This window comes from Nerophis ophidion, linkage group LG13 (genome assembly GCF_033978795.1).
Source record: "Nerophis ophidion isolate RoL-2023_Sa linkage group LG13, RoL_Noph_v1.0, whole genome shotgun sequence".
In the NCBI taxonomy this organism is placed as follows: domain Eukaryota; kingdom Metazoa; phylum Chordata; class Actinopteri; order Syngnathiformes; family Syngnathidae; genus Nerophis; species Nerophis ophidion.
In genome coordinates, this window is record NC_084623.1 from 17011280 (window position 1) to 17038474 (window position 27195).

Sequence of the window (27195 nt, forward strand, 5' to 3'; positions counted from 1 at the left end):
ACAAAAAAAGAAATCTTTAACATCAATATTTATGAAACATGTCCACAAAAAACTAGCTGTCAACACTGAATATTGATTGCATTGTTGCATTTCTTTTCACAGTTTATGAATTTACAAAGAATTACAAAAATATATTTATAAGAGATTCTTGAATTGTTGCTATTTTTAGAATGTTTAAAAAAAATCTCACCTACCCCTTGGCATAATTTCAAGTACCACCAGGGGTACGCGTACCCCCATTTGAGAACCACTGGCCTAGACGACTAGGCGGGTAACTGCAGTCTTCCAGCCACTAAGTGGCAGTATTGTGCTCGGGTAAAAGCCGAGTAAGAGCATGCCCGCTGACGATGAGGACGGTCAGCCATTACATCCGGTGGGCGGGGCTTCACGCTGAAGCGGTTTAGTGTTTTATTCTGGAGATCAATGCATGAATCAGTCAATTCACGCCAGCTTCCAGATAACATCAACCAAAGGCAGAAGTACAAATCCTGCATTGGTAAGTTAATATAATTATGTCCATGCTCATTGAAGTGGTTGTGGGTGAACAAACACAGGCAACGTCACATTCAAATAAGAATAATCAGAATAATATTTTCCATTTATTGTTTATGTGTTAAGTTTCATTTGGTTCTGTGTCAAATTGGCTCTCCAGGTAGTTTATATAGGCTCCGACACCACGTTACTCATTTTATATTTACACGTTTTTGTCAATATATTAGTTTTTGGACACTTTCAATGTAATTGTATCCATTAATGTTCGTGTATTTGTGTTTAATTTTTTTGAGGTTGTGAACGTTTAGTGTTTAAAAGTTTCCCTGAGTAGGTGACGCGCCCAACCTTTATTATGTCGCTCATGTGATCTCACGTTGAGTTAGTAGATAACTATTTACATATTTGTCAAGGTAAAAGTTCATATATGTGTCACTTATGTCTCACTCAAACATTTATTAAGTTGATAAGGATGTTGTATCAGCTTTTTAGTTCATCGTGCTTGAGATTTTAAACCTCAGTTGTTGTCAGTTGTTCAAAGCAGTATTTTAGTGTAGGGCACATTCTGCAAAATTGATAGTATTGCAAAAAATTAAATAAAACATTTAAAAAAAAGTGGAATGAGGTGAAATCTAATGAGGAAAATATGGCAATGTTGACACACAGCTGCCACACAGACAGTTTTTTTTGTTCCTTTTGTCTTTATTTTCTTTTTTCCATCCACCCATCCATTTTCTACCGCTTATTCCCTTTCGGGGTCGCGGGGGGCGCTGGCGCCTATCTCAGCTACAATCGGGCGGAAGGCGGGGTACACCCTGGACAAGTCGCCACCTCATCGCAGGGCCAACACAGATAGACAGACAACATTCACACTCACATTCACACAGTAGGGCCGATTTAGTTTTGCCAATCAACCTATCCCCAGGTGCATGTCTTTGGAAGTGGGAGGAAGCCGGAGTACCCGGAGGGAACCCACGCATTCACGGGGAGAACATGCAAACTCCACACAGAAAGATCCCGAGCCTGGATTTGAACCCAGGACTGCAGGAACTTCGTATTGTGAGGCAGACGCACTAACCCCTCTGCCACCGTCCATTGCTCAAAAAAAAAATGACCAAAAAAAATCTGTTATAATGAAATATTACTTAAAAATGATCACTTTAAAATGTTTTATGTGGAAAAAATATTGCATATGTTGTGTGGTTGCCATATAAAAACATCAAAGTTTTGGCATAAGAGCCGAAAACAAACAAAATAATAGTTCAAACTTAAATTCGACAGATATATCGGAAGTTGATCTTGAAATTTAAGTGTTGAAAGTAAAAAAAAACTGAAAAAAATGCATCACTTCATGTGTGGGGAACCTTTCGGATCCCAAATAAATTTAGTAGGATTTTATATAATTTTTCACTGTGATTACTCAAAAATATTAAATAATTAAAATCAATGGTGTCCTGCATTATTGATCTTTGAGGGCTATAATTGCTAAATAAAAACTCCTGAAGGAATCAATAAAGCACTATCCATCTATCTAAATACTGCATATTTCAGTTTTACTATAAAAAAAACTTAATTGTCTTTGACAGAAAAGGCATACGACCTTATTTGTTTTACTTTATATCAACCTCAAGTTGATATAGAGATTTACTGTAAGCATTAAATAAAAAAAAATAATTTCACTTATTTTTAACATTTTAGTGATTCAGACCCTCTATACTCCCCAGGAGCCCTAAGGATAAAAAAAAAAAATCATATATTTTGTTATGGTTTGAAAATGAAAAATATCAAAATGGCCCCCCGCGTGCTTAATTCTTTCCGTGTGCGGCCCTCTGTGGAAAAAGTTTGGACACCCCTGGTGTAGGGGAACTGCACTTTTTTGGAAGTGTTCCCGCCGTTTAGAATCCCTATGTGAAACAAGAACACATATTTTTTTTCCCCCATCCATCCATACATTACTTTCATTCTAAATCGTAAATAAACTTTAGCAAAAGTCGGCTAACACTTTAGCCAGTGGGAGTTGCATTATTTCACCTATAAAGTTTCATATACATATATTGTAATAACATGCACATTCATTATAACATGTAATACTTCTATATTTTGGTAATTTTTAGCATGCTGTGGCATATTAATTCCACAGACGTATCACTTTTCCCCTCAACAACAACAATACTTCAAATAATGCAGACTTAATTTGAGCCAACAACAATTACTTTGGTATAAATTATGATCTAGAACTAGAGATGTCCGATACAGCGCTTTGTTGTTAAAGCGACCGTCTTAACAAAGAGCCACCGCCTACACTAAAGTCTTTAAAAATTTAAAAAAAAAAAAAAAATGTGAGTATATATATATATATATATATATATATATATATATATATATATATATATATATATATATATATATATACACACACACACACATATATATTTTTTGTCCTGTCCAGCTGACTTTATTGAATGTATTTATAGTATCATTTGGTGCTAAAATAAAGCCTAAAACAAGCTGCTACGCTTCGTACTCCCTCTGCCTCTGTCAGTACATCTCTGCAGCACCCAGCATCGTCCCACCCACTCAACCATCTGATTGGTTACACGCAGAGCGGTAACAGCCAATCAGTAGTGCGTATTCAGAGCGCATGTAACCCTGGAAAGACACCACCTTAACGAACAAACATTCTGGGGGAAACACTGCGATATTATGGGCCTGCTGATTTATCGGTCGATAAATGTTTTATAATATAATATCAAAAATTATCGGTATCGGTTTCAAAAAGTAAAATATATGACTTTTTAGAAAAAAGGACGCAGGGAGAAGTATAGAGCACTAATAAACCTTAAAGGCACTGCCTTTGCCCGCCGGCCCAGTCACCGAATATCTATGGCTTGGCACACACTCAAGTGAATGCAAGCATACTTGGTCAACAGCCATACAGGTCACACTGAGGGTGGCCGTATAAACAACTATAACACTGTTACAAATATGCGCCACACTGTGAACCCACACCAAACAAGAATGACAAACCCATTTCAGGAGAACATCCGCGCCGCAACACAACATAAACACAGCAGAACAAATACCCAGTTCCCTTGCAGGACGCTGCAATATAAAAGTCTGCTTACAGCAGAGCCAAAGGGAGGTCTCTATTCCTCTATTCCGCCCGTAAAATACGATAAATAACCATCCAAAAACCGCCAACAATATTCCATTTACATTTTTTGACTTTAATATTAACCAAGTATAGGTGTCACCGTGATCACAAGCTTGCGTGCCAATGTTGACGTCATTGACTGATTAGCTGCTTCCTCGTTTCCTTGCTCGTCAAACTTTATTGTAGATTACAAATCTTGGATGTCACCTGGATAGTAGAAGGGTGAGGATGTATTCCGACAAGTTGGTACACTCTGGCAGTCAATTTAGACAAGACAGTCAATGGCGAGAACGACACGAAAAGATGCCTGATTCCACCCCCCTTTTATTTGCGAGGATTATGAGTCATTCTCCATCAACATGGGAATATATGAAAACCGTAGCAGTTAGCATCCTAATAACAGTAGACATTGTACAGTAAGTGATGTTTTGTTATGTTTGTTGGCTCTCAGAGTCTGCAGTGAGTAAAAATAAGTTATTTTTTTTTAAAAAGAGTGTTGTGATGTTTCTTTAAAATGAATGAGCCGCGTATGCTTACAGTGATCAAAATATGTAAATATTAAGTATGAAAAATGTGCCCGCTACTACATTTTTTATAAATACTTACATCATGTAGATAAAAGGGCTTTATAGGCAGAATAGAGCGGCTTCTACAGGCTCCATTTTAAGCAGACGTTTGATCCCATTTTTTTGCTATTTAGAATGCAATAAAAAAAAAATACATTCTTGTCTTTCATAATGATTGTGAACAATTGACAACATTTAAAAAAAATAAAAAAGTGCAGTTCCCCTTTACTATAAGGAGGATGGACTACAAGTTTGAGAAGCTGTGTGCTGAACAGATCCAGCTGTAATAAAACACTATGCATCAAGCTAAGTGCTTAACAAGATATACAAACTATGATATACATAATAAAACAATCACTTACTGTACAATGTCTGCTCTCACTGAGATGCCGACTAATGAGATGTTCATATCTTACCGTTTAGATGAAGATTTAATCATAATCCTCGTAAAGGGTTAAAAAAAACGAGCGTTTTTCTGTCTTTCTCACCATCTCCAGGTCTACGTTAAATTTCTAAGATGACCAACTTCTCGGTTTATGGTCACATCCTTCTGCTATAGAAGTGAGAGGCATGATTTATAGTCTAAAATTAACTTTCACCAACTCAGTGGCGATGCAGTATGTCAATATTGCAGCATAAGCTAGTTAGTGCTCAATGCACCGCTAACAATATCCATCCATCCATTTCCTACCGCTTGTCCCTTTTTTGGGTCGCTGGAGCCTATCTCAGCAGCATTCCGGCGGAAGGCGGTGTACACCCTGGACAAGTTGCCACCTCATCGCAGGGCACTTCTAAAAATATTTAGCGCTTAAAATAACAATATTGCCAATACTTGGTTGCCATTCAGTCCAATAGATGTAAAAGGAGTATTATTGACACTTATTATGGGCAGAATAGCCACCACATTTTTGCCGTATTGTACAATTTAGAATGCATAAACAAAAGCGTTCTTGTTTTACATAGGGCTTGTGAATGATAGGAAACATTGCCAAAAAAGCGCAGTTCCTCTTTAACAAAGCAGATACTACAAGGAAGTTACAACCGAATGAGGATGTTTTGTGAGTTTATCAACGTAAGGATCTAACTCATTTTACAAGTAAGCACAAATAATGTGGGCTAAACAAAACTGGTCCATCATGGCAAAATAGGGGATTATCGACCTTTTACTTGTAGTGACCATGTAATTTGGGCGTCTCTTGGCTTGTTAACATGATACCTTGGAAAAGTTATCTTATTTGTAGCCCAGATCAAAATAGGAAACATTTGGACAGTGTAGGGTAGATTAAGGATGCAAGAATGATAGATTTTGACTAGAGATCGACTTAGGGCTGGGCGGTTTTGGTCTTTTATTTATATCTCGATATTTTTAGGCCATTTCACGATACACGATATATCTCTTGATATTTTGCCTTAGCCTTGAATTAACACTTGATGCATATGATCACAGCAGTATGATGATTCTTTGTGTCTACATTAAAACATTCTTGATCATAGTGCATTATTATATGCTCATTTTAAACTTTCATGCAGAGAGGGAAATCACAACTAAGTCAATTGACCATAACTGTATTTATTAAACAGTTATTAAGCAGTTGCACAAACATTCACGTCTTTTCAAAACAAAAAATGCAAGATTGTCAGAGACGTTTTAAAACAAGCTGTGAGTGCACTTTTGTGCATGATGTCACTAAGCTGACATATCAAAACAACTCTAAATTAAAGTGAACTTTTTGCACATAACGCCACTGCAATAGTTTTAAACAAATAAATTGCACTTTTATACATGATGTCACAATATATTTCAACAACTATAAAATACAAAAATAGCTGCATAATAGTAAATCAAAGTGTGTATGTCCTTCGCTATGTGGTAGGTTACATCGAACGTTATCTCTTTCTGTTGTTGATTATTTGTTTCATACGGTGTTGATGTGAAAATGGAAGACACCATGCTCAATTGGGTCAGTGCTGGTTGCTTCGGCATTTTGTTGGTGTGGCACCGGCCGTAGATATGGACATGCAGAGTTTCAAGCACTCTTCACTCTCTTAGCGGGTGACTTTTCAAATGATGCTACAAATGATGCTACTTTTTGTACCAACGCTTTTGCCGCATAATTGTTCAGCATACTTGACACATTAGGGTTGTCTGTTCAACATCTTCCCGCTTGAAGCCAAACCACCGCCGGACAATGGACCCCCTGCTGTTTTTCTTGGGAATTAATTATTCTTCCTTCATTTGTTACCAGTCGCACCTTATTTCTCTCGTATTACCACTCGTTCCGCTTGCACCACACCTAACGTTACCCATGCCTCTACCTCTCTGCTGTACGAGAGCGTATGACGTTGCACGCGCGACAGTATGTGAAGGATGTAACAAGCTACGCTTGTTTTATCTCTCTGTGAGAAGGAGAGACAAGAGTGAGAAACACCTGAAGTGTAACCACCAGATATATCGAGTATATTCAATATATCGCCCAGCCCTAGATCGACTGATCTGTTTTTTTCAGGGCAGATACCAATTATTGCGTGAGCGCAGCAGTGAACGCTGAGCAGACCGGGGAAATAAATGAATGTCCTATCAGTTAGCAGAACATATTTAAGTATAATTATTGACAATGAGAGCAATTTTTAGTCTTAAATGAATAAAAAAACAATGATTTGGCTACAGGAAAAAGGTAACTTTTTTCATGCTGGGCAAACAGACCAGTGTTTGAGCAGTAATTATTACTATCTACTTCTCTCTTTTTTTTTAAACTAAACACTTGTATCATTCGTGTACTGTATGTGTACTGTAGTTCTGTTATATTTGTAAAAAAAAGCAGATACCGTTATACGTCAAAATAATAATAATAATTAAATAAAGCGTTTTTTTATACACTAGACACTCAAAGCGCGCACATAGAAGTGAGACCTATCATTCATTCGCTACACATTCACATGGTGGTGGTGGTAAGCTACATTTGTGGCCACAGCTGCCCTTTGGACTGACGGAAGCGCGGATCGAACCTGGAATCCTCAAGTTGCTGGCACGGCGGCCCTGGCCGCTACGCTATGGCAAATGTTATTTGGCGCTAATAATCGGTCGGTCCCATAATTTGACTGTACAATTAATAGTCTTAATCACGGTTTCATGATTATTATGCATGGATTAATTTCACAACAAAAAATGTCTAAAATCCCAGAGATATTTCTTAGAGATTTTGATGTTATTTAATACTGCAGAAATAACAGTGATCAAATAATATTATAACTGTACAATATTAATGACATAAACAAAAGTTTTATTAATAATTAAGTAACAATTATGTTATCAATTTGAGACTTAGTTGAACTTCATTGTTGGCCCCAGTTAGTCATGTGGGTAATAAAATTAAGTGTTTTTGTCATCAACTGCCCTCCATGCCTATTTATTAATTTTTAATAATCTATTCTATGCTCCGTTAATAACTGGAATGCACATAATTAGATTCCGAGGTAAAGTGCTAGTATTCTACTCACTCCTGAAGTTATGTTAGTGTTTTACACTCTCTATAATGACTTAAAAGGTATATAGTTTAGTCAACACTGACCGAAAAAAAGCAATCTGTAACACCAAATGGTCATTGAATGAAACTCACACCAGGAGCACCAGTTGCTGTTTGTGTACAATGAACCGACTGAGCTAAGATACTGACACGTTTATATTTCACTCTTTACCATCTCAGTTCTTCAGTAACTAAGTTGGCACTAACATGATTAAACTCAGTTCTTATTTCTGATGATCACTTTGGGGTGTAAAGCTCAATGGTAATCCTGTAAATGGTGCACCGTATTGGCAGTAGCAGAGCATTTAATCCCGACTTTCTTTTGGCAGGTTTTGGAAATGGGTGAGCCATCATCTACAATGACTCACCAGTAATTTTTTAAGTACTCAAAATGTTGCCAAACTGCCGACTTCTGCAGTTTTTTTAGTGGGTAAAGTTTGCTGCTTTGTCTTGCTGTCATTTTAAGCTAATGGAGCATACTTGCGTGTCTCACGATAGGTAGGTATAAGCGCATACACCTTAGGTGTAACTTTGTTTTCATTATAAATAACAAACCAGCATAATATCCATTCGTAACATGTGAGGAGGACTGAAACACAGTGTTGTGGAGTCAGCAAATAAATAACCGTAACTTTTTTAATCACGGTTATTAGTAAAACCAGTTATTCGTTGCATCCCTCAAGCAGATCAGGGGTCCATAGGGCGGGGCCCAACTAGGCCTTTCTGACGAAAAAAAAAAGGGGATTACCGATTGACTCAAATATATCTGTGGCAGGTTGGGGGGGTTGTGGGTTAGATGATGTCATAACTGACAATCAGTGTTTATTTTGTTGATGTAGTTATTGTTATGGTCTTATTTCCCCCTGACTAAAATGAGACAATGACTAATCAAAACCAAATGCCCTTGTTACTTCAAATTACTGTTAATGTATGAACTACTGATATGCTTTTGGTATGCTTTTGCTGTGCTATTAAGGTCATTAAAGGTCTACTGAAATGAGATTTTCTTACTTAAACGGGGATAGCAGGTCCATTCTATGTGTCATACTTGATCATTTCGCGATATTGCCATATTTTTGCTGAAAGGATTTAGTAGAGAACATCGACGATGAAGTTCGCAACTTTTGATGCTGATAAAAAAGCCTTGCCTGTACCGGAAGTAGCAGACGATATGCCCGTGACTTCACGGGTTGTGGAGCTCCTCACATCTGAACATTGTTTACAATCATGGCCACCAGCAGGTAGAGCGTTTCGGACCGAGAAAATGACGTTTTCCCCATTAATTTGAGCGAGCATGAAAGATTTGTGGATGAGGAAAGTGAGAGTGAAGGACTAGAAAAAAAAAGACTATACAGTGGGAGCGATTCAGATGTTATTCGACAAATTTACTAGGATAATTCTGGAAAATCCCTGCTTATTGTGTTACTAGTGTTTGACGGGTGGTGGCGATGCCCATCTCTGCCTTTCGCAAGGGACCCTCTTAGAAACATGATCTTTCGAAAAAATTGCTGCATAACACACTGTACTTTGTGTGTGTGTGGTCCAATCCAAACATGTTTGCTTGACCGCTCTGTTCCATAGTAAAGCTTCACAGTCATCTTTCGGGAATGTAAACAATGAAACACCGGCTGTGTTTGTGTTGCTAAAGGCGGCCGCAATACACCGCTTCCCACCTACAGCTTTCTTCTTTGACGTCTCCATTATTCATTGAACAAATTGCAAAAGATTCAGCAACACAGATGTCCAGAATACTGTGGAATTATGGCATAAAAACAGACGACTTATAGCTGGGAACAGTGCTGGAACAAAATGTCCTCTACAATGCGTGACGTCACGCGCACGCATCATCATACCGCGACGTTTTACCAGGATACTTCCGCGCAAAATTTAAAATTGCAATTTAGTAAACTAACCCGGCCGTATTAGCATGTGTTGCAATGTTAAAATTTCATCATTGATATATAAACTATCAGACTGTGTGGTCGGTAGTAGTGGGTTTGAGTAAGCCTTTAAAATTACATGTTTTATGAAAGATGGGAGTTGCTGTGACAAAATATTGGCATAAAGGAGCTCAGATAAAAACAGTGCACCAAATGGTGCAAAGTAGGTCATAAAATGCCAGTAAACTATGATACCAACTCTTATATGACTCTCAAATGGATTAAAAGCACATGATTACCTCTCACTACTGCTAAAGATGAGGACTTTATTCAAACGAATGATAGAAACACGGCATAAGAAGAACATTTTAACACAGTCGGGTGGATAAACTTTATGATGTAGATATTGAAAACATTTCTAAAAGATGTAAAGCAAAAAAGGACCAACTGCATCATTCCTGACCATTAGTTCATGCTACTTTTGTGTTAAATGCTTTGCAGGTAGCTTGAATAAACTTGTTTTCAAGAAAACTTTATAATTCTTTTTTATCTTTTATACTTCTTATTATAGTCAACTAGGTTTACTGTAATTTTAGCTGACTAAAATGTTGTGAACTGTCGACTAAATTAAAATCAAGTTTCAGTTTGAGCATTAAAAATCTTGTCTTTGCAGTCTATTCAATTGATAATAAGTTGAGAAGTATTTGCAAATCATTGTATTCTGTTTTTATTTACGATTTACAGAACGTCCCAACTTCACTGGTTTTGGGTTTTGTAAAACATGTTTTGTAAATAATTGAATTGAATTCAAATTGCTGAACATTTTGGAAATAAGGGTTCTTATTTGATTTAAAAAAATGTATGCAAATAGATTTATTTCACGCTGACATCACATAGGAAACAAAGTTGGGGCGCACACAATCACATTGTTCATGCTCGCCACTGCAAGGTGTGCAATAGAGTACTATAAAACTCCCATTTCCCCCAACAAAACTCTACCATTCCCACCTGAAAACGTTGCAGTGCAAACAGGGCTTCTTATGCATGATAAAATCAATGCCAGTATCTGATGCGACATTGGGAATATTTTTCAGTCAGCGACAGTTGCTGTCAACACAACAGCGTTATGGAAGTGATAAACAGTACAGTACTCTGGCTTTTCGCCATTCCCTGACATACAGGCACCAGAAAAAGGCCAGTTTTTACAGGTTGTGTAAAAAAAAGATACACATTAAAGGGGACCAGCTGCATCCATATTTTATTCATCTCATAGTTCCTGTAGGCGGGGGTAGTTTTGCTGTCCGATGGTGCAAGTGGATCAAATGATTTACAGAAAAAAATGGCAATAAACAACAGTCTAGATTGTTTATTAAGTGAGATAGTTATGTTAGAACAATTTCAAGCAAGCACTAGCCTGCCCGTAATTCAACCAGTTTGAAGCTATTGAGAATTGAAATTGTGTCAGCCGAGAAATTTATTTGAATGTCCTCATAGTTACTGATAAGACTGGCTTCTCTAAATTCCAGCTGCTTTATCACTCCCATGTTTTCCTAGTAAACTGTGTTCATTGCATAAAACACAGCAGTTTAGTGGGTTTTTTTTTTCTGGTTTTCTTTTGTAGATCTCATTACACCGTAACAACAAACAATTAGTAAGAGAACAAGGTTGTGTTGCCCCTTTTTAACAGCTGTGTCAGTTTGAAGCCAACACTAACAGTGTCGGGCTGTTGCTCTTAATCAGAGGTCTCCGACATGCGGCCCGCGGGCCAATTGCGGCCCCCACCTTAATATGAAAGTTTAATGTTAGTGCAGCCCGCAAGTTTTAAATGAATAGAACTTGACAGCGTTGTGTTATTTGGGTCCAAAATGGCTCTTTCAACGTTCTGGGTTGCCTACACCTACGTTAGTGGAAAAGCGGCAAATGAATGAAAGCGACAGAGACGTTGCCATGGAGACAAGGGTTTTCTTACGTGCCTGGCTGCAGTCACACCGCGACACCAGTCCGTCAGTAATAGCAGTCCCCGATAACCTGGACCAATTCAAACCGTTATTTGTTTTTTTTATTGTTCAATTTGCATTTCCTCACACGATGAACACTACATATATATTTCTATGTGACGCCGGATAACACTCCGGGAGCCGTCACTTTTTTGCGCTCGGTATACCGGTTCTTTCCCGGCTATTATCCGCCGACCTCTGTGTTGCTGTTGGGAGGAAAAGCGGAACGACTCACATTGCGGAAATAACATTATTCTCCGTGCGTCGACTAAATACAAATGTATTCCACAACCTCAAACATGTCTTTTTCAAAGCCTTGCAGTGAAGAGAAGGGTTAGTGATGTGCAAAGAAAATTCCAGGAAAAGTGGGGAATGCAGTATTTCTTTGTTGAGCACAAGGGCACCCCGACGTGTCTTATATGCACAGAGAAAGTTGCGGTGCACAAGGAATACAATTTGAAACGCCATTTTACAACTAGACATGCTGAGGAGTATGCAACATTTTTTTTTAAGAAATCTTTTTTTGTGGCCCAGCCTCACTTGGATTCTGCATCCAGTGGCCTTCAGGTAAATTGAGTTTGAGACCCCTGCTCTAGATGTAAATTCTGCATCTAGTGGCCCTCAGGTAAATTGAGTTTGAGACCCCTGCTCTAGATGTAAATAAGCATGTATTGTCTCTTTTCAAATAAAAAAAGATAGAAATATTCCGCAAAGCCACTAATATACTTTAGTTGTTCACAGGAATAAATGAACAAAGATGCACAACACCCTCTATCTTTGTAACCAGAAGGATGTATTTGGCAGTTTGGTCAGTGTGTGGAGTAGCGAGGGTATCGTGATTGCCTGATTTGCTCAAAGACTCCTGTGTAAGTCCCCTAGCTTGGCTTATTAGTATTCATGGTGGGTCATTTTGCTTCATTTCTGCCTTGCTTCTTTAAACTATTTTTGTAAGAGGGACTAATCTGGTACTAACGTGCTAATATTATTACCACATCTGTATTTCTCATGACACATAATCTAAAGAGATACAATACAAGAGCTGTTTCCTAGTTGAATATTCCACTCACTTTTTTGTCTGTCAGAGAAGTGATAATCGCAATTGATGCAGTGGAATGTGTTAGGTCATTGTAATGCTGCGAGATCACTTCCGCTTGGGCTATTTTAACAGATAGTGCATGAAGAAAACTTGAAACTATTTTATGGAGATTTCCTAGTGCAGGGGTAGGGAACCTATGGCTCGCGAGCCAGATGTGGCTCTTTTGATGACTGCATCTGGCTCTCGGACAAATCTGAGCTGACACTGCTTAACACAAAACGTAATGAATAATTCTACTTGTAATCAAAGTGTTAAAAATAACGTTCAAAATATAAAACATGCTCATGCATTTGAATCCATCCATCCTTTTCCTACCGCACTTGTTCAAGAAGTTGCATTAAGGTTAAGAAGTGATTTATTTATTATTGATTAGTTTAGGGTTTGCCCTCCCGGGGGTTCTTCAGACCACCAAGTACCGACATGAGAGCCTGTTTCAGGGTTGCAGTATTTTTGAATTTTTCAATAAGTTTCTCCGTTGCTTTCCAGCAATTGTCTTTTTCTCTTTTGTTCTCGCTCGCACTCTGGCTCCAGCCCCAACCCCTGTCTGCCCTCCTGGCTGCTGCTTATAACAGAGCGACAGGTGATTAGATAACAAGGCCCAGGTGGGCCTTTTACGCACCTGTCGCTGATTTCGAGGCCGGTCCTGCCACACCCTGCTTCGCTGAAGGACTGAAGGCCACGCCCCCTCCACAGTTAGCTTCAGAATAACAATGTTATTACAAATATTAAGAGCGCTATTATACTCTAGAAATGTTGGCTTTACTTAAAAATGCACACGTTTAGTTGTGTTCGGTGTTAAAAAAACGTATTATATGGCTCTTACGGAAATACATTTAAAAATATTTTGATTCTTGGCTCTCTCAGCCAAAAAGGTTCTCGACCCCTGTCCTAGTGGATTGTGTGATGGTGAGCTGGTCAGGTCCTTCTGCAGCAAAGTAAACAAGGGTATGTCCACCACCATGTTTTGTAGTTTGTATGAGATTATTTTACCCAAATGCCCCAGATGTTCTGGGACCTCACGTATTAAAAGTGCGTATGCACAAAAACCTGGCGTACGTACTGTTTTCACGTAGGGCTAATGATGAAATACCTCGATATATTTAGGCCATGTCACGATACACGATATATATCTCGATATTTTGCCTCAGCCTTGAATTATCACTTGATGCATATAATCACAGCAGTATGATGATTCTATGTGTCTACATTAAAACATTCTTGTTCATACTGCATTGATATATGCTCTTTCTAAACTTTCATGCAGAGAAAGAAATAAGTCAATTTACTAAAACTGTATTTATTAAACATTTATTAAGCAGTGGCACAAACATTCATGTCATTTCCAATACAGAAAGTGCAAGATTGTCAGAGACATTTTAAATCAAGTTATAAGTGCACTTTTGTGAATGTTGTTACCAAGATGACATATCAAAACAACACTAAATTAAAGTGTACTTTTTGTACAGAACGCCACTACAACAGTTAAAAACAAATAAAGTGCACTTTTGTGCATGATGTCACACAAGATATTCCAATAACTGTCAAATAAAAATGAGCTGCATAGTATGTTCCTGCGGACGTTATCTCCTTCTGTTGTTGTCTTTTTTTTTTTTCCATACGCTGTTTATCTGGAAACAGTTGCTTCGGCATTTTGTCGGTGTGGCTTTGGCCGGAGATGTTGACATGCACAGTTTCAAGCACTCTTTATTCTCTAGCGGGTGACTTATCAAATGATGCTACTTTTCTAGAAACGCTTTTGCCGCATAAATGTTGAACATATTCCCGCTTGAAGCCAAGCCACCGCCGAGCGGTGCTGTTTTTTTGGGGGATTAATTCCTATTCCATTTGTTACCAGATTCGCACCTTCTCTCTCTCGTATTACTACCCGTACCTCACCATTAGCATCACAGCTAACGTTACCACGTCGCTACCTCTCTGCTCCGCGAGAGGGTATGACGTTCCACACGTGACGTGTGTAAGAAGGTGTGCTTGGTTTACGTCTCTGTGAGAAGGAGAGACAAGAAAGAGTGGGAAATGCATTTAGTGTAATGCCCGCAGCTAAAAGCAACTGCGTGAGAATGTATACTTGAATATCACGATATAGTCATTTTCTATATCGCACAAAGACAAACCCACGATTAACCCACCAATTATTGCTTTTAAAAACGTTCTCTATTCATCTTTTAATGAATTAATATTCGATAGATTTGACAAAACAGTTGCAATAGCAGAGTCAATGTCAAACCGCCATTGTTGTTTGAATCGATGAAATCTCGGCCAGCGATCCTGATTGGTTTATTATTATTTTTATATCTGGAAGGAGTTTGAAATGCCTTTGAGCCCAGATCCTTTTGTGGAGCTAAGCGAACTACAAGGGTCTGGCGAGAGTCAGGTTAGAGATTGGTAGGTCGTGAGTTCAAACCCCGGCTGAGTCATACCAAAGACTATAAAAATGGGACCTGGCTTGACAATTGGAATTGGGGGTTAAATCAGCAAAATGATTCCCGAACGCCGCCCAGGGGGTGGAACTAGGGGATGTGTCAAATGCAGAGGGTAATTCCACCACCTAGTGTGTGTGTGACTATCAGTGGTACTTTAACTTTTAACTTTTAAAGAGTCAAGTAAACATTCTTAGTTGCAGTGTAAGTTTACTGCAGTTCTCTTATTATTTAAGGAAATGAATTAGGTTGAATCATGAGTTGTTGTAAGATTCATATTCCTAGTAGAGATGTTAGTAATATGGTGAGGGAAGTCCCATGCATCAAGGGGGACTCCCGGGGGGTCAAGGCCGATCATAGCATAACTCAGTTCATGACCCAGGTCTGAGTCAGTCCTGACTCATCTTCATGAAGAAGTTTTAAGTTTATTATTAAACTGAGAGACGATGTGGTACCTGACTCTCTTATCTCCTTGTTTATACATTATTATCAATATCGAAGAATCTCCCCATCAAAATGTTGATATCCGGCAACTTTTATCAGACTAGGAAACACCTTAGATCAGGGGTAGGGAACCTATGGCTCTAGAGCCAGATGTGGCTCTTTTGATGACTGCATCTGGCTCTCTGATAAATCTGAGCTGACGTTGCTTAACACGATAAGTAATGAATAATTCCACCTGTAATCACAGTGTTAAAAATAATTTTCAAAATATAAAACATTCTCATGCATTTTTAATCCATCCATCTGTTTTCCACCGCACCTGTTCAAGAAGTTGAGTTAATGGTAAGAAGTTATTTATTTATTATTGGTTAGTGTGGGGCTTGCTTCAGACCCCCAAGCACCGACATGAGAGCCTGTTTCAGGGTTACAATATTGTTTTATTTTTCAATAAGTCTCTCAGTTGCTTTCCAGCAATAGTTTTTCCAGCCCCAACCCAGTGTCTCCAGCTGGCTGCTGCTTATAACAGAGCGACAGGTGATTAGATAACAAGGCCCAGGTGGGCCATCTACGCATCTGTCGCTGCAGGCCCGCAGGCCACGCCCCCTCCACAGTTAGCTTCAGAATAACAATGTTATTACAAAGAATAAGAGACCTATTATACTCTAGAAATGTTGGTCATACTTAAAAATGCACGTGTTTAGTTGTGTTCAGTGTTAAAAAAAATATTATATGGCTCTTATGGAAATATATTTTAAAATATTTGGCTTTTTGGCTCTCTGAGCCAAAAAGGTTCCCGACCTCTGCCTTAGATCCTTGTAACGCTGGGTACCGAGTGTTACATTCTTTAGACTTACTGAAGTTGCAGGGTTGTCACAATAACAGACTTTTTATGTAGTCGATACGAATATCTGGGAATTTCCCAGATTTGCAATACTTATTCAATTTAAACTGAACCCATGTTGTTTTACATTGTTTTACATTTACATTCACTATCTTATTGAACACTGTTTAAAACTCTCAAGTATCGAAGAACGCAGTGGTTCAACATCTGGCATTCTTTTGCGCTGAGTGAGTGCTCACAGACTAAGAATTCATGCAGCGCGCCAACAAAAAAGTGTTGTACTATATTCGATACAAACAATACTGAGAAAGCAGGTATCAATGTAATTTTGTGGGTGTTGGTATCATAGTAATGGTTCTTTTGACAACCCTAATACCTATCCTCTACAACTGTTTCCATCACACAACATATTTTTTTTTTTACATTTGGGTCGTCGTAATTTTTAAAATGATGTCTTTTGCAGAACTGACAACTCAAGAAGGGTTCAAATGGAAAAATATATGTAATGTGCCTTACATAATGGTCTATCTTACAAATTGCTTGTATGGCACCACAGTTAGTCCAATGTTGTTTCTGTCCTCTTTCAGCATTATCAGCGTAGGGCCGTGCATCTTCTAGTGGTGTGTTTTTTTTTTTCCCCCAAAAGGGGGTTTTGATTAAATTCTGTAGCCAGACCTGCACAGTGTTATTTATATTTCAAGAGCTCAGCAGCCCAAGTGGTCCCCTCGACTGCCCCCTCCTATTCTAAAGCTCCACATTCCCAAGAGCAGACCAGCACTCAACAAACTCATCTTCCATATTATGTAGGTCAGGCCTAAATAGTATGTCCAGTTCCACCATTGTGCACCAACTGCTGGTTGTATTTCAAACATATATTGAAAGACCCTCACTCAGCAAATTGTAAATTTATTTCTTGTTTAATTGATTAGATTTTTTACTTTATGTACAAATATTTTTCCTTTGTGCACATGGAAGTGGGTCACATTTTAAATAATTTAGCGTGAGACCCTCTCCACAGCTCATTGCGGACTATGGCACATGTTTATTCAGCGTGTGTGTATGTTGAAGTGGGCATCCTGTCCTCTAAACCCTTTTACTGACCTGCTGTGATAACAAAAGCAGGAAGAGCAGACAGCGGACTTGCTTCCTGGTTAAGGAGAGAGGAATGATGGTGCCACATCCTCAGCACCATTCTGGTCTTCACAATAGTCTGTTCACATAATGCAAACCATGTGCTCCTCCGTCGCCCTTTTAGACAACGTTGTGCACTGTGACCAATAATGGACTTGATGCCAGAATCCCTGAAATTTCACTTATTGGAATTTGGTTGTAGACTAGGCCAGTGTTTTTCAACCTTTTTAAGCCAAGGCGTGGTTTTTTCTTTGAAAAACACCACCAGCAGAAATCATAAAAAATGAAACTCTGTCGACAATAAAAAGTTGTTGTCGCAATTGTTGGATATAAATTCAAACCATAACCAACCATGCATCACTATAGCTATTGTCTCAAAGTAGGTGTACTGTCATGATCTGTCACATCACGACGTGACTTATTAGGAGTTTTTTGGTTTTTCCCGTGCGTAGTGTTTTAGTTCTTGTCTTGCGCTCCTATTGTGGTCTCCTGCTGGCCCCGCTATGGACTGGACTCTCACTATTACGTTAGATCCACTATGGACTGGACTCTCACTATTACGTTAGATCCACTATGGACTGGACCCTCACAATATTATGTTAGATCCACTATGGACTGGACTCTCACACTATTACGTTAGATCCACTATAGACTGGACTTTCACTATTACGTTAGATTCACTACGGACTGGACTCTCACTATTACGTTAGATCCACTATGGACTGGACTCTCACAATTACGTTAGATCCAGTATGGACTGGACTCTCACTATCACGTTAGATCTACTATGGACTCGACTCTCACTATTACGTTAGATCCACAATGAACTGGACTCTCACTATTACGTTAGATCCACTATGGACTGGACCCTCACAATATTATGTTAGATCCACTATGGACTGGACTCTCACACTATTATGTTAGATCCACTATAGACTGGACTCTCACACTATTATGTTAGATCCACTATGGACTGGACTTTCACTATTACGTTAGATTCACTATGGACTGGACTCTCACTATTACGTTAGATTCACTATGCACTGGACTCTCACTATTACGTTAGATCCACTATGGACTGGAATCTCACAATATTACGCTTGATCCACTCGACATCCATTGCACCGGTCGCCCGGGGGTGGGGGTCCCGCATCTGCGGTCCCCTCCAAGGTTTCTCTTCGTCCCATTGGGTTGAGTTTGCCCTGATGTGGGATCTGAGCCGAGGATGTCGTTGTGGCTTGTGCAGCCCTTTGAGACACTTGGGATTTAGGACTATATAAGTAAACATCGATTGATTGATGTTTTGGTGGCTTTTCCTGTTTTGTTGGTATTTTCCTGTTGCAGTTGCATGTCTTCCTTTGAGCGCTATTCCCCGCACCTGCTTTGTTTTAGCAATCAAGAACATTTAAGTTGTTGTTCCTATCTTTTTTGTGTGGACATTGTTAATTGTCATGTCATGTACGGATGTACTTTGTGGACATTGTCTCTGCTCCACAAAGTCCTTGCTGTCATCCAGCATTCTGTTTATGTGTACTTTGTAGCCAGTTCAGTGTTAGTTTTGTTCTGCATAGCCATCCCTAAGCTTCAATGCCTTTTCTTAGGGGCACTCACCTTTTGTTTATTTTTGGTTTAAGCATTAGATACCTTTTTACCTGCACATTGCCTCCTGCTGTCGCCTGCATATTGTGATCACGACAAACCATCGTCGTCTCACACGACCTGTTCCCGACACCTACAAAGCAATTAGCTACCGACTGCCACCTACTGATATGGAAGAGAATAAAATGGTTACACCGACACACTGGTTTGCAAAAAATATTTTTAACCCAAAGAAGTGGAACTACATAATCTCCCACGGCATACCAGACTGTGTCTCACGGCACACTACAGTGTATGGAAAACACTGGACTAGGCAGAAGCTTTGATAATGTCAAGTAATGGCAAGTAATAGTAACTACATCTCTTTCTGGCTTATTTTTGGTTGTGTTTTATAGGAATACTTCACTATGACTTAAATACATATACCGTATTTTCCGGACTATCGAGCTCACCGGTATAGTAAGCCGCACCCTCTAAATATTAAACTAAAGCAATATTTAGCCATATATAAGCTGCACCGGACTATAGGCCACACATATATACAATGTAAAATGATTTTTTTCTACACAGAAATATTTTGTTAATGTTTATATACATACCTTGACTGTGCCTGCAACACGGCAGTAAAACGGCTGATCAAACAAAACAGAAATCACCGTCATGCACCACCAGCTGCAGCTGCTGAACCTCGATTTACAATCCGCTACACAGACTCAAGCAGATTAGAGAGCGAGCTTCTGCAAGCTAGTGTCTCAATTCGGGGGCTGCATTCTTCCATGGACCCAGCCCATGCGGTCGACAAAAGTGTGGGTCCTGCCCAGAGTCCTCCAGCACGAGTTGGAGCCATATGAATTGGGACGGTATGGCCTACGGGATACTTCCTGGTTACATCTGTTATCCTCACCCCAAATGTGCTGCTCAGTCGCGCAAGGTTGAATAATGACAAACCTTAGATAACATCGTCGACCCGCTTTTATTGTTTTTTATTTTAGAGGAAGCTGTTAACATCTACCGGCAGCGCCGCAGTCTGATTTTCTTGTGGTTGCAGCCGACTGATCTTTGCAGATGGTTGTGATGGAGATGTGTCCCGTGTTGACAAGAGTTCTAAAGCTGTTATTCCTAATTATTAGTAAATGATGAATGGATGGATTTATGTATTTTCATGCTTGTGAATGGTTGTTGTCGTGGGACATGTACCTTTTTAAAAACACAGACTGTCCAGAAAGAGTCCTCCCGGTCTATCAATACAGCAATCCTATTTCGCAGCTAATTTATTAAAATGTGATTATAATTTTGTCAAATTGCTTGCATTATAGCCAGTAATAGTAAATACTTGGATTGCATAATATTATGATTATATCAATATTTGCAATGAAGGGAGAGGAAATTAATCCCAACAATTACAGTTTCAGCACATGACTTTATTAATTTATATACCGTATTTTTTTGGAGTATAAGTCACTCCGGAGTATAAGTCGCACCTGCCAAAAATGCATAATAAAGAAGGAAAAAAACATATATACCCGTATCTTTCGGACTATAAGTCGCGTTTTTTTTTGTAGTTTGGCCGGGGGTGAGACTTGGCCAAACTCTGGTTTGGCTGGGTCTCACCCCCTGCTGGACTGTGGAGAAGACTGTGGTTTATAGTCCGAAAAAGTCGCATTGGAGTATAAGTCGCATTTTTGGGGGAAATTTATTTGATAAAAACCCAACACCAAGAATAAACATTTGAAAGGTAATTCAAAATAAATAAAGAATAGTGAACAACAGGCTGAATAAGTGTGCGTTATATGATGCATAAATAACCAACTGAGAAGGTGCCTGGTATGTTAACATAACATATTATGTTAAGAGTCATTCAAATAACTATAACATATAGAACATGCTATACGTTTACCAAATAATCTGTCACTCCTAATTGCTAAATCCCATGAAATCTTATCCCTCTAGTCTCTTACGTGAATGAGCTAAGTAATATTATTTGATATTTTACGGTAATGTGTTAATAATTTCACACATAAGTCGCTCCTGAGTATAAGTCGCACCCCTGGCCAAACTATGAAAAAAAACTGCGACTTATAGTCCCAAAAATACGGTAGGTAATAAAAATATTTTGTTTTTTAATGATATTCCAAAACTGGCATTTCTTTTGCTTTGTTGTTGTCCGAGTCCTCCTTGATTATTCTGCACAGTAAAAAAAAAACTACAAAATAACAAAAGTTGAACACAAGATCACAATAATTATTAATAGAAAAACACATTTTCAAATAACATGCAAATGTACACAAAACACAGCAAAAACTAATATAGGTAAATTGATGCACACGTTTATAATACTTCATTATTCCAGACACACATTATTTGAACATAGTCAACTTCTTGCGGTCTATCCATCCATCCACCCACAATAGTATAAAAAAATAAAGTGCACTTTTGTGCATGATGTCACACACAATATTTAAAAAGTGTGAAATAAAAATGAGCTGCATAATAGGAAATCAAATAGCAGTGCTGATACTTTTTGTAGCAACACTTTTGCCGCATAAATGTTGAACATATTCCCGCTTGAGGCCAAACCACCGCCAGACGATGCACCCCGTGCTGTTTTTCCTGGGAATTAATTCTTCCTTAATTTGTTACCAGATTCGCACCTTCTCTCTCTCGTATTACCACTCGCAACGCACCGTTAGCATCACATCTAATGTTACCCATGTACTCTCTGCTCGGGGAGGGCGTGTGACGTTGCACGCGTGATGTATGTAAGAAGGTGCGCTTGTTTATGTCTCTGTTAGAAGGAGAGACAAGAACGAGTGGGAAACGCATGCAGTGTAATGCCCGCAGCTAAAAGCAACTGTGTGAGAACATATACTCGAATATCACGATATAGTCATTTTCTATATCGCACAGAGACAAACCCACGATATATCGATATATCGCCCAGCCCTAACGCGAAGGGTACACAGATGTAACCTTTCTGCTAATGGGAGAAAAGGACACATTTGTGAACCAGATTCAAAGGACACTTCAGATTTTTTTAAATTTAGACAGCCTTTGCGCACCGCGATGACGTCAGCACCCCACAAATGCGGACTGCAAAGGATGCAGCCGCTGAATTGACACACAGCTAATGACTTCTGTTTTGTTTGATCAGCCGTTTTACTGCCGTGTAACAGGCATCGTTTGGAAACAATTAATGTGTGTAAATAAACATTTGCATAATCTTTCTGTGTAAATAACTCATTTTACAACATTGTATCTTTGCGGCGTATAGTCCGGTGCAGCTAATATATGGGGAAGAAAATTTAAAATTTAGTGGGTGCGGCTTATGCAATGGCGCGTTCTATAGCCCGGAAAATACAGTACATACAAAATTCACTCGTTATTTACTCCTTTGTTTAGGTTAAGAAATCAAATTAACTTATTCTGTTCTTCATGGTCAGTGTGACAATTACCAAAAAATACAATTTCTTACAAAGCAAACCAGCCAGCAGTTTTTTTACAATGCAGTAAATAACCTATTTGTTGCACATAATGCTTGACCTAATTGAAAGATATGGAAGTCAGGCGAAAGCAATTGACTTTATTGATTTCACCTTCTCTGGCACTAACCCATATTGTGCAGGTAATCAGCAACTGCTCCCTTCCTTTTTAAGTAGCCTGAATCAAGCCAATGATCGCTCTGTTACATCTTATCAAGCCCTATGTCTTCACAATGGGCGGATTTTAAAGTTGTAGAAATCAGGAGATGCTGGTGGTTCTAAGCTGTCCTCTGTTGCACACAGGTGGTGTCAAGAGTGCGGAGAAGTCTGCATCCCGGAGAGAAACCAAAACCACGTGAATGATGGCAACCAGTAAAAGTAAAAACCAGAGTTCACTTACTCTGCACAAAGTGATCATGGTGGGCAGCGGCGGCGTGGGGAAGTCCGCCCTCACACTACAGTTTATGTACGATGAGGTGAGTCGTCTCTTATTAGTCCAAGCAAGAGCAACAGTCTTAATATTGTTTTGTTTAACTACAATGACAAAAACTGTGCCCTTTTTACTAATCTTTTAGCACTGTTTTGACTAAAATGTTGCGACAATAATGCAGTCAAAGTTTATTTTCACGGCACGATTAACGTCCGTCCTGTGTATCGGAGCAGTGGAAAAGCAGCAGCGTTTCAGCAGATGTTGAGTCACAGGAACGAACAAAGAGCAGGAATGAGGAAAGTAAAATATATATTGAATGGCAAGTTTAGCATCAACACCAAAGTTATTTCCATGCAGATTTGCTGTGAGTTATCACCAGGGTTCCTATGGACCAGTCCGCATATGACGAGCAAATGTTTTTTTTCTTAAAGTAACACTAACTGGGTAACACATGGCACACTGACAAAGCTTGACCTATTGTTACTATAACAATCTACAAGGTTAAAATAGGTTGCTTCTCTTTCTTACCCTCCATTTTTCTGCATTATCTTGTACCTGTAGTTATTTATATGTATTATTGCATTTGAACAACTGTATTGTTGATAATAGAGATAAATTATTGGTATTGTTCATTATCAATAACGCTATTTCTATTGGTATTTGTAATGTTCCATTTGTAGTGTGAATATGCTCATTGTCATGTCTGTATTATTTTTTTCTCTAACTGGTTCTTTGCTATTACTTTTACCATCATATTTGTACATATCGTATGTGCTGAGGTGGCTCTATTGTTGTTGGCATCAGTGTGTGAATGGGTGAATGTGGAAATAGTGTCAAAGCGCTTTGAGTTCCGTAAAAAGTTAGAAAAGCGCTATACAAGTATAACCCATTTACCATTGTTGTTGTTGTTATTGGTTTGTTTGCTGTTGTTGTTTTTGTCTCTCTGTCTAATCCCCCTCTAATCCCCACAATTTCCCCCTCCGTCTTTGTTTTTTTCCCTTTCTATCCCCTCCTGCTCCGACCTGGCTGCACCAACTGATAATATAAATACATTTAAAGGCCTACTGAAACCCACTACTACCGACCACGCAGTCTGATAGTTTATATATCAATGATGAAATATTAACATTGCAACACTTGCCAATATGGCCTTTTTAGTTTACTAAATTGCATTTTTAAATTTCCCGCGAAGTGTCGTGTTGAAAACGTCTCGGTATGATGACTCGTATGATGACGCGTGCGTTTGCATCTCAGGTTGTAGCGGACATTATTTTCCAGCCCGATCCAAGCTATAAGTAGTCTGCTTTAATCGCATAATTACACAGTATTCTGGACATCTGTGTTGCTGAATCTTTTGCAATTTGTTCAATTAATAATGGAGAAGTCAAAGTAGAAACACGGTGTTTACTTGTTTAAAATTCCCGAAGGTAAAGCTTTACTATGGATCAGAGCGGTCAAGCGAACATGTCAACCGGCAGTTTTCGGTGAGAAAATTGTGGTAATAAGTCAGCTCTTACCGGAGACACCAGCGGAGCTTCGTCCTGCTGCATTGGTGACTTTCCTCAGAGACTCTGGCGTCAACACACCCGTGGCCACACCCCTCCGACTTCAGGTACTGTATAATTTCACTAAAACAATAGGCAGATAAGGGATTTTCCAGAATTATCCTAAAGAAGTATCCTACTTTTCTCTTTTGTAAAGTAAATCTAAACAGCCGATATGGGCATCTGCATCCACTATATGATTTGCCTGAGAAGCTGGAGAGGACCAAAAAAAACCAAAAAAAAAACAAAGTAACTTTTCAACCTTCATAAAATATTTGAATAACTTTTGAGATAGTACATCGACTAACAACTAGTTCAATGAAACCTCTGTCATGGCCTTAGGGGCTCTGTATTGCTCTCACTGGCACAAAGCAACTTTAAGGCGGGTGGCAGGAACCCTACCCCACAAAAAACTACAAACGTGCTGACTCGCTTCACGGATCTTTGGGACCTTAGCAGTCGATCGTGAACATATCAGAAAACGCCCACTCGCCTCGCCTCTCTCTTTTCAGCCACACCGAAACGAGCATTTCATGACATGCTCAAAAGTCATCGAGCTGCAACAATTCATTAAGGCTGGCTGTTGCAACGCATCGGACATTTTCTAGCATCTTCTTGCGTGGGAGGACTTGCATTTTGGGCGTGAATCATGAGAAAGGCGCCCAGAGTTTCTCCTTCCAGCAATGCAGTGCTCTGCTGGAAGTTCTGTCACGTTTTTTTACAAACTGTAAGGTTCCGTAAAGGTTGTGGCCAGTCTATCGATCACGGAGCCCTTTGTCATCATCATCGCTTGACCGCAACAGGAAGCTAACAAGCCAAATAATAGAGCCTGTGAACGTTTCCTCCGTATTACGGATATTATGTTGATTTAAATGCAAAAGTAAACATTGACTCCTTGAAGGCAGGAGTATATGATGAAACGAGGCTGCAGCTAAAGAAGGACTTCCCTGTTTATCCCCTCTTAATCACAAAGGAAAAACCCGCAACCTGACTCGCGTGTCCTATATGGAACCATAGCTGGTGTAAGGACTATAGTAGCCATAAACAGTTAGCTTCTACACCAGGTGGGCTCAAACTGCAGCACAGGGACCATCTGTGGCCCATGACTCCTTTGTCATCGGCCCTACAGGCACATTACAATAAACACAATGAGAAAAAAATAAATGTTGACATCAGCCAATAATAAAACAACAAAACTTTTGTCTTTAAAAAAAAAGTTTCACACATGACAGCTCAATTTTTGTTTCATCTGACATCACATGGACAAAGATAAGACCTTCTAGAGGGAAAGTTCTGTGGGCACATGAAACAAAAATGTTGCTGTTTGGCCACAATACCCAGCAATATATTTGGTGGAGAAAAGGTGAGGCCTTTAATCCCAGGAACACCAAACCTACCGTCAAGCATGGTGGTGGTATTATTATGCTCTGGGCCTGTTTTGCGCAGTTGGGTATTCCAACAGGACAATGACCCCAAACACACGTCAAAAGTGGTAAAGGAATGGCTATATTTTAGAATGGCCTTTCTAAAGCCCTGACGTAAACCTATGGACAATGCTGAAGAAACAAGTTCATGTCAGAAAACCAACAAATTTATATGAACTGCACCAATTTTGTCAAGCGGAGTGGTCAAAAATTCAACCAGAAGCTTGTGGATGGCGACGAAAAGCGCCTTATTGCATGAAACTTGCCAAAAGACATCAAATATTAACATTGCTGTATGTCTACTTTTGACCCAGCAGATTTGGTCACGTTTTCATTAGACCCATAATAAATTCATAAAAGAACCAAACTTCATGAATGTTTTTTGTGACCAGTAAGTATGTGCTCCAATCACTCTATCACAAAAAATAGGACTTGTAGAAATGATTGGAAACTCAAGACAGCCATGACATTATGTTCTTTACAAGTGTATGTAAACTGTTGATCACAACTGTATATGCGTACATATACCTATACAAAAATGGTAAATGGGTAGTACTTGTATAGCGCTTTTCTACCCCTTTTTAAGGAGCCCAAAGCGCTTTGACAGTATTTCCACATTCACCCATTCACACACACATCCACACACTGACGGCGGGAGCTGCCATGCAAGGCGCTCACCAGGACCCATCAGGAGCAAGGGTGAAGTGTCTTGCCCAAGGACACAACGGACGTGACTAGGATATACATACACACATTTATATGTATGTATATACCGTATTTTTCGGACTATAAGTCGCAGTCTTCTCCACAGTCCAGAGACCCGGCCAAACCCCCCCCCCCAAAAAAAAATAAAAAAATAATAATAAAAAAAAAAAAGTCTCACCCTCGGCCAAACTACAAAAAAACCCAGCGACTTATAGTCCGAAGAATATAGTATATATATATATATATATATATATATATATATATATATATATATAAATCTAAAGGAGAAAATGTGTTGCATCTGTGTGTGTGGGCTTTCAGGTTACAAAAAAGCTTAATCATAATCAATAAACAAATAATTGGATAAATCAATCAATTTGCTTTGTCCCGTGTAGGGTGTATGTTTTGATAAAAATTAACAAAAAAAACGTGTTTGTGATTATTTCTGAGTTAA

At 39.0% G+C, this 27195-nt stretch overlaps 1 protein-coding gene across 1 annotated transcript in view; it reads left to right on the forward strand.

Moving 5' to 3' along the window:
* Positions 1 to 337: 337 nt before the first annotated feature.
* Positions 338 to 27195, forward strand: part of ralba (v-ral simian leukemia viral oncogene homolog Ba (ras related)) — a 35442-nt gene continuing 8584 nt past the window's right edge. The window contains exons 1-2 of the mRNA XM_061918472.1: positions 338 to 496; positions 22942 to 23114. Of these exons, the coding sequence (XP_061774456.1) occupies positions 22998 to 23114 (117 nt within the window). The 5' untranslated portion in view covers positions 338 to 496; positions 22942 to 22997. The remainder of the gene's footprint in view (positions 497 to 22941; positions 23115 to 27195) is intronic.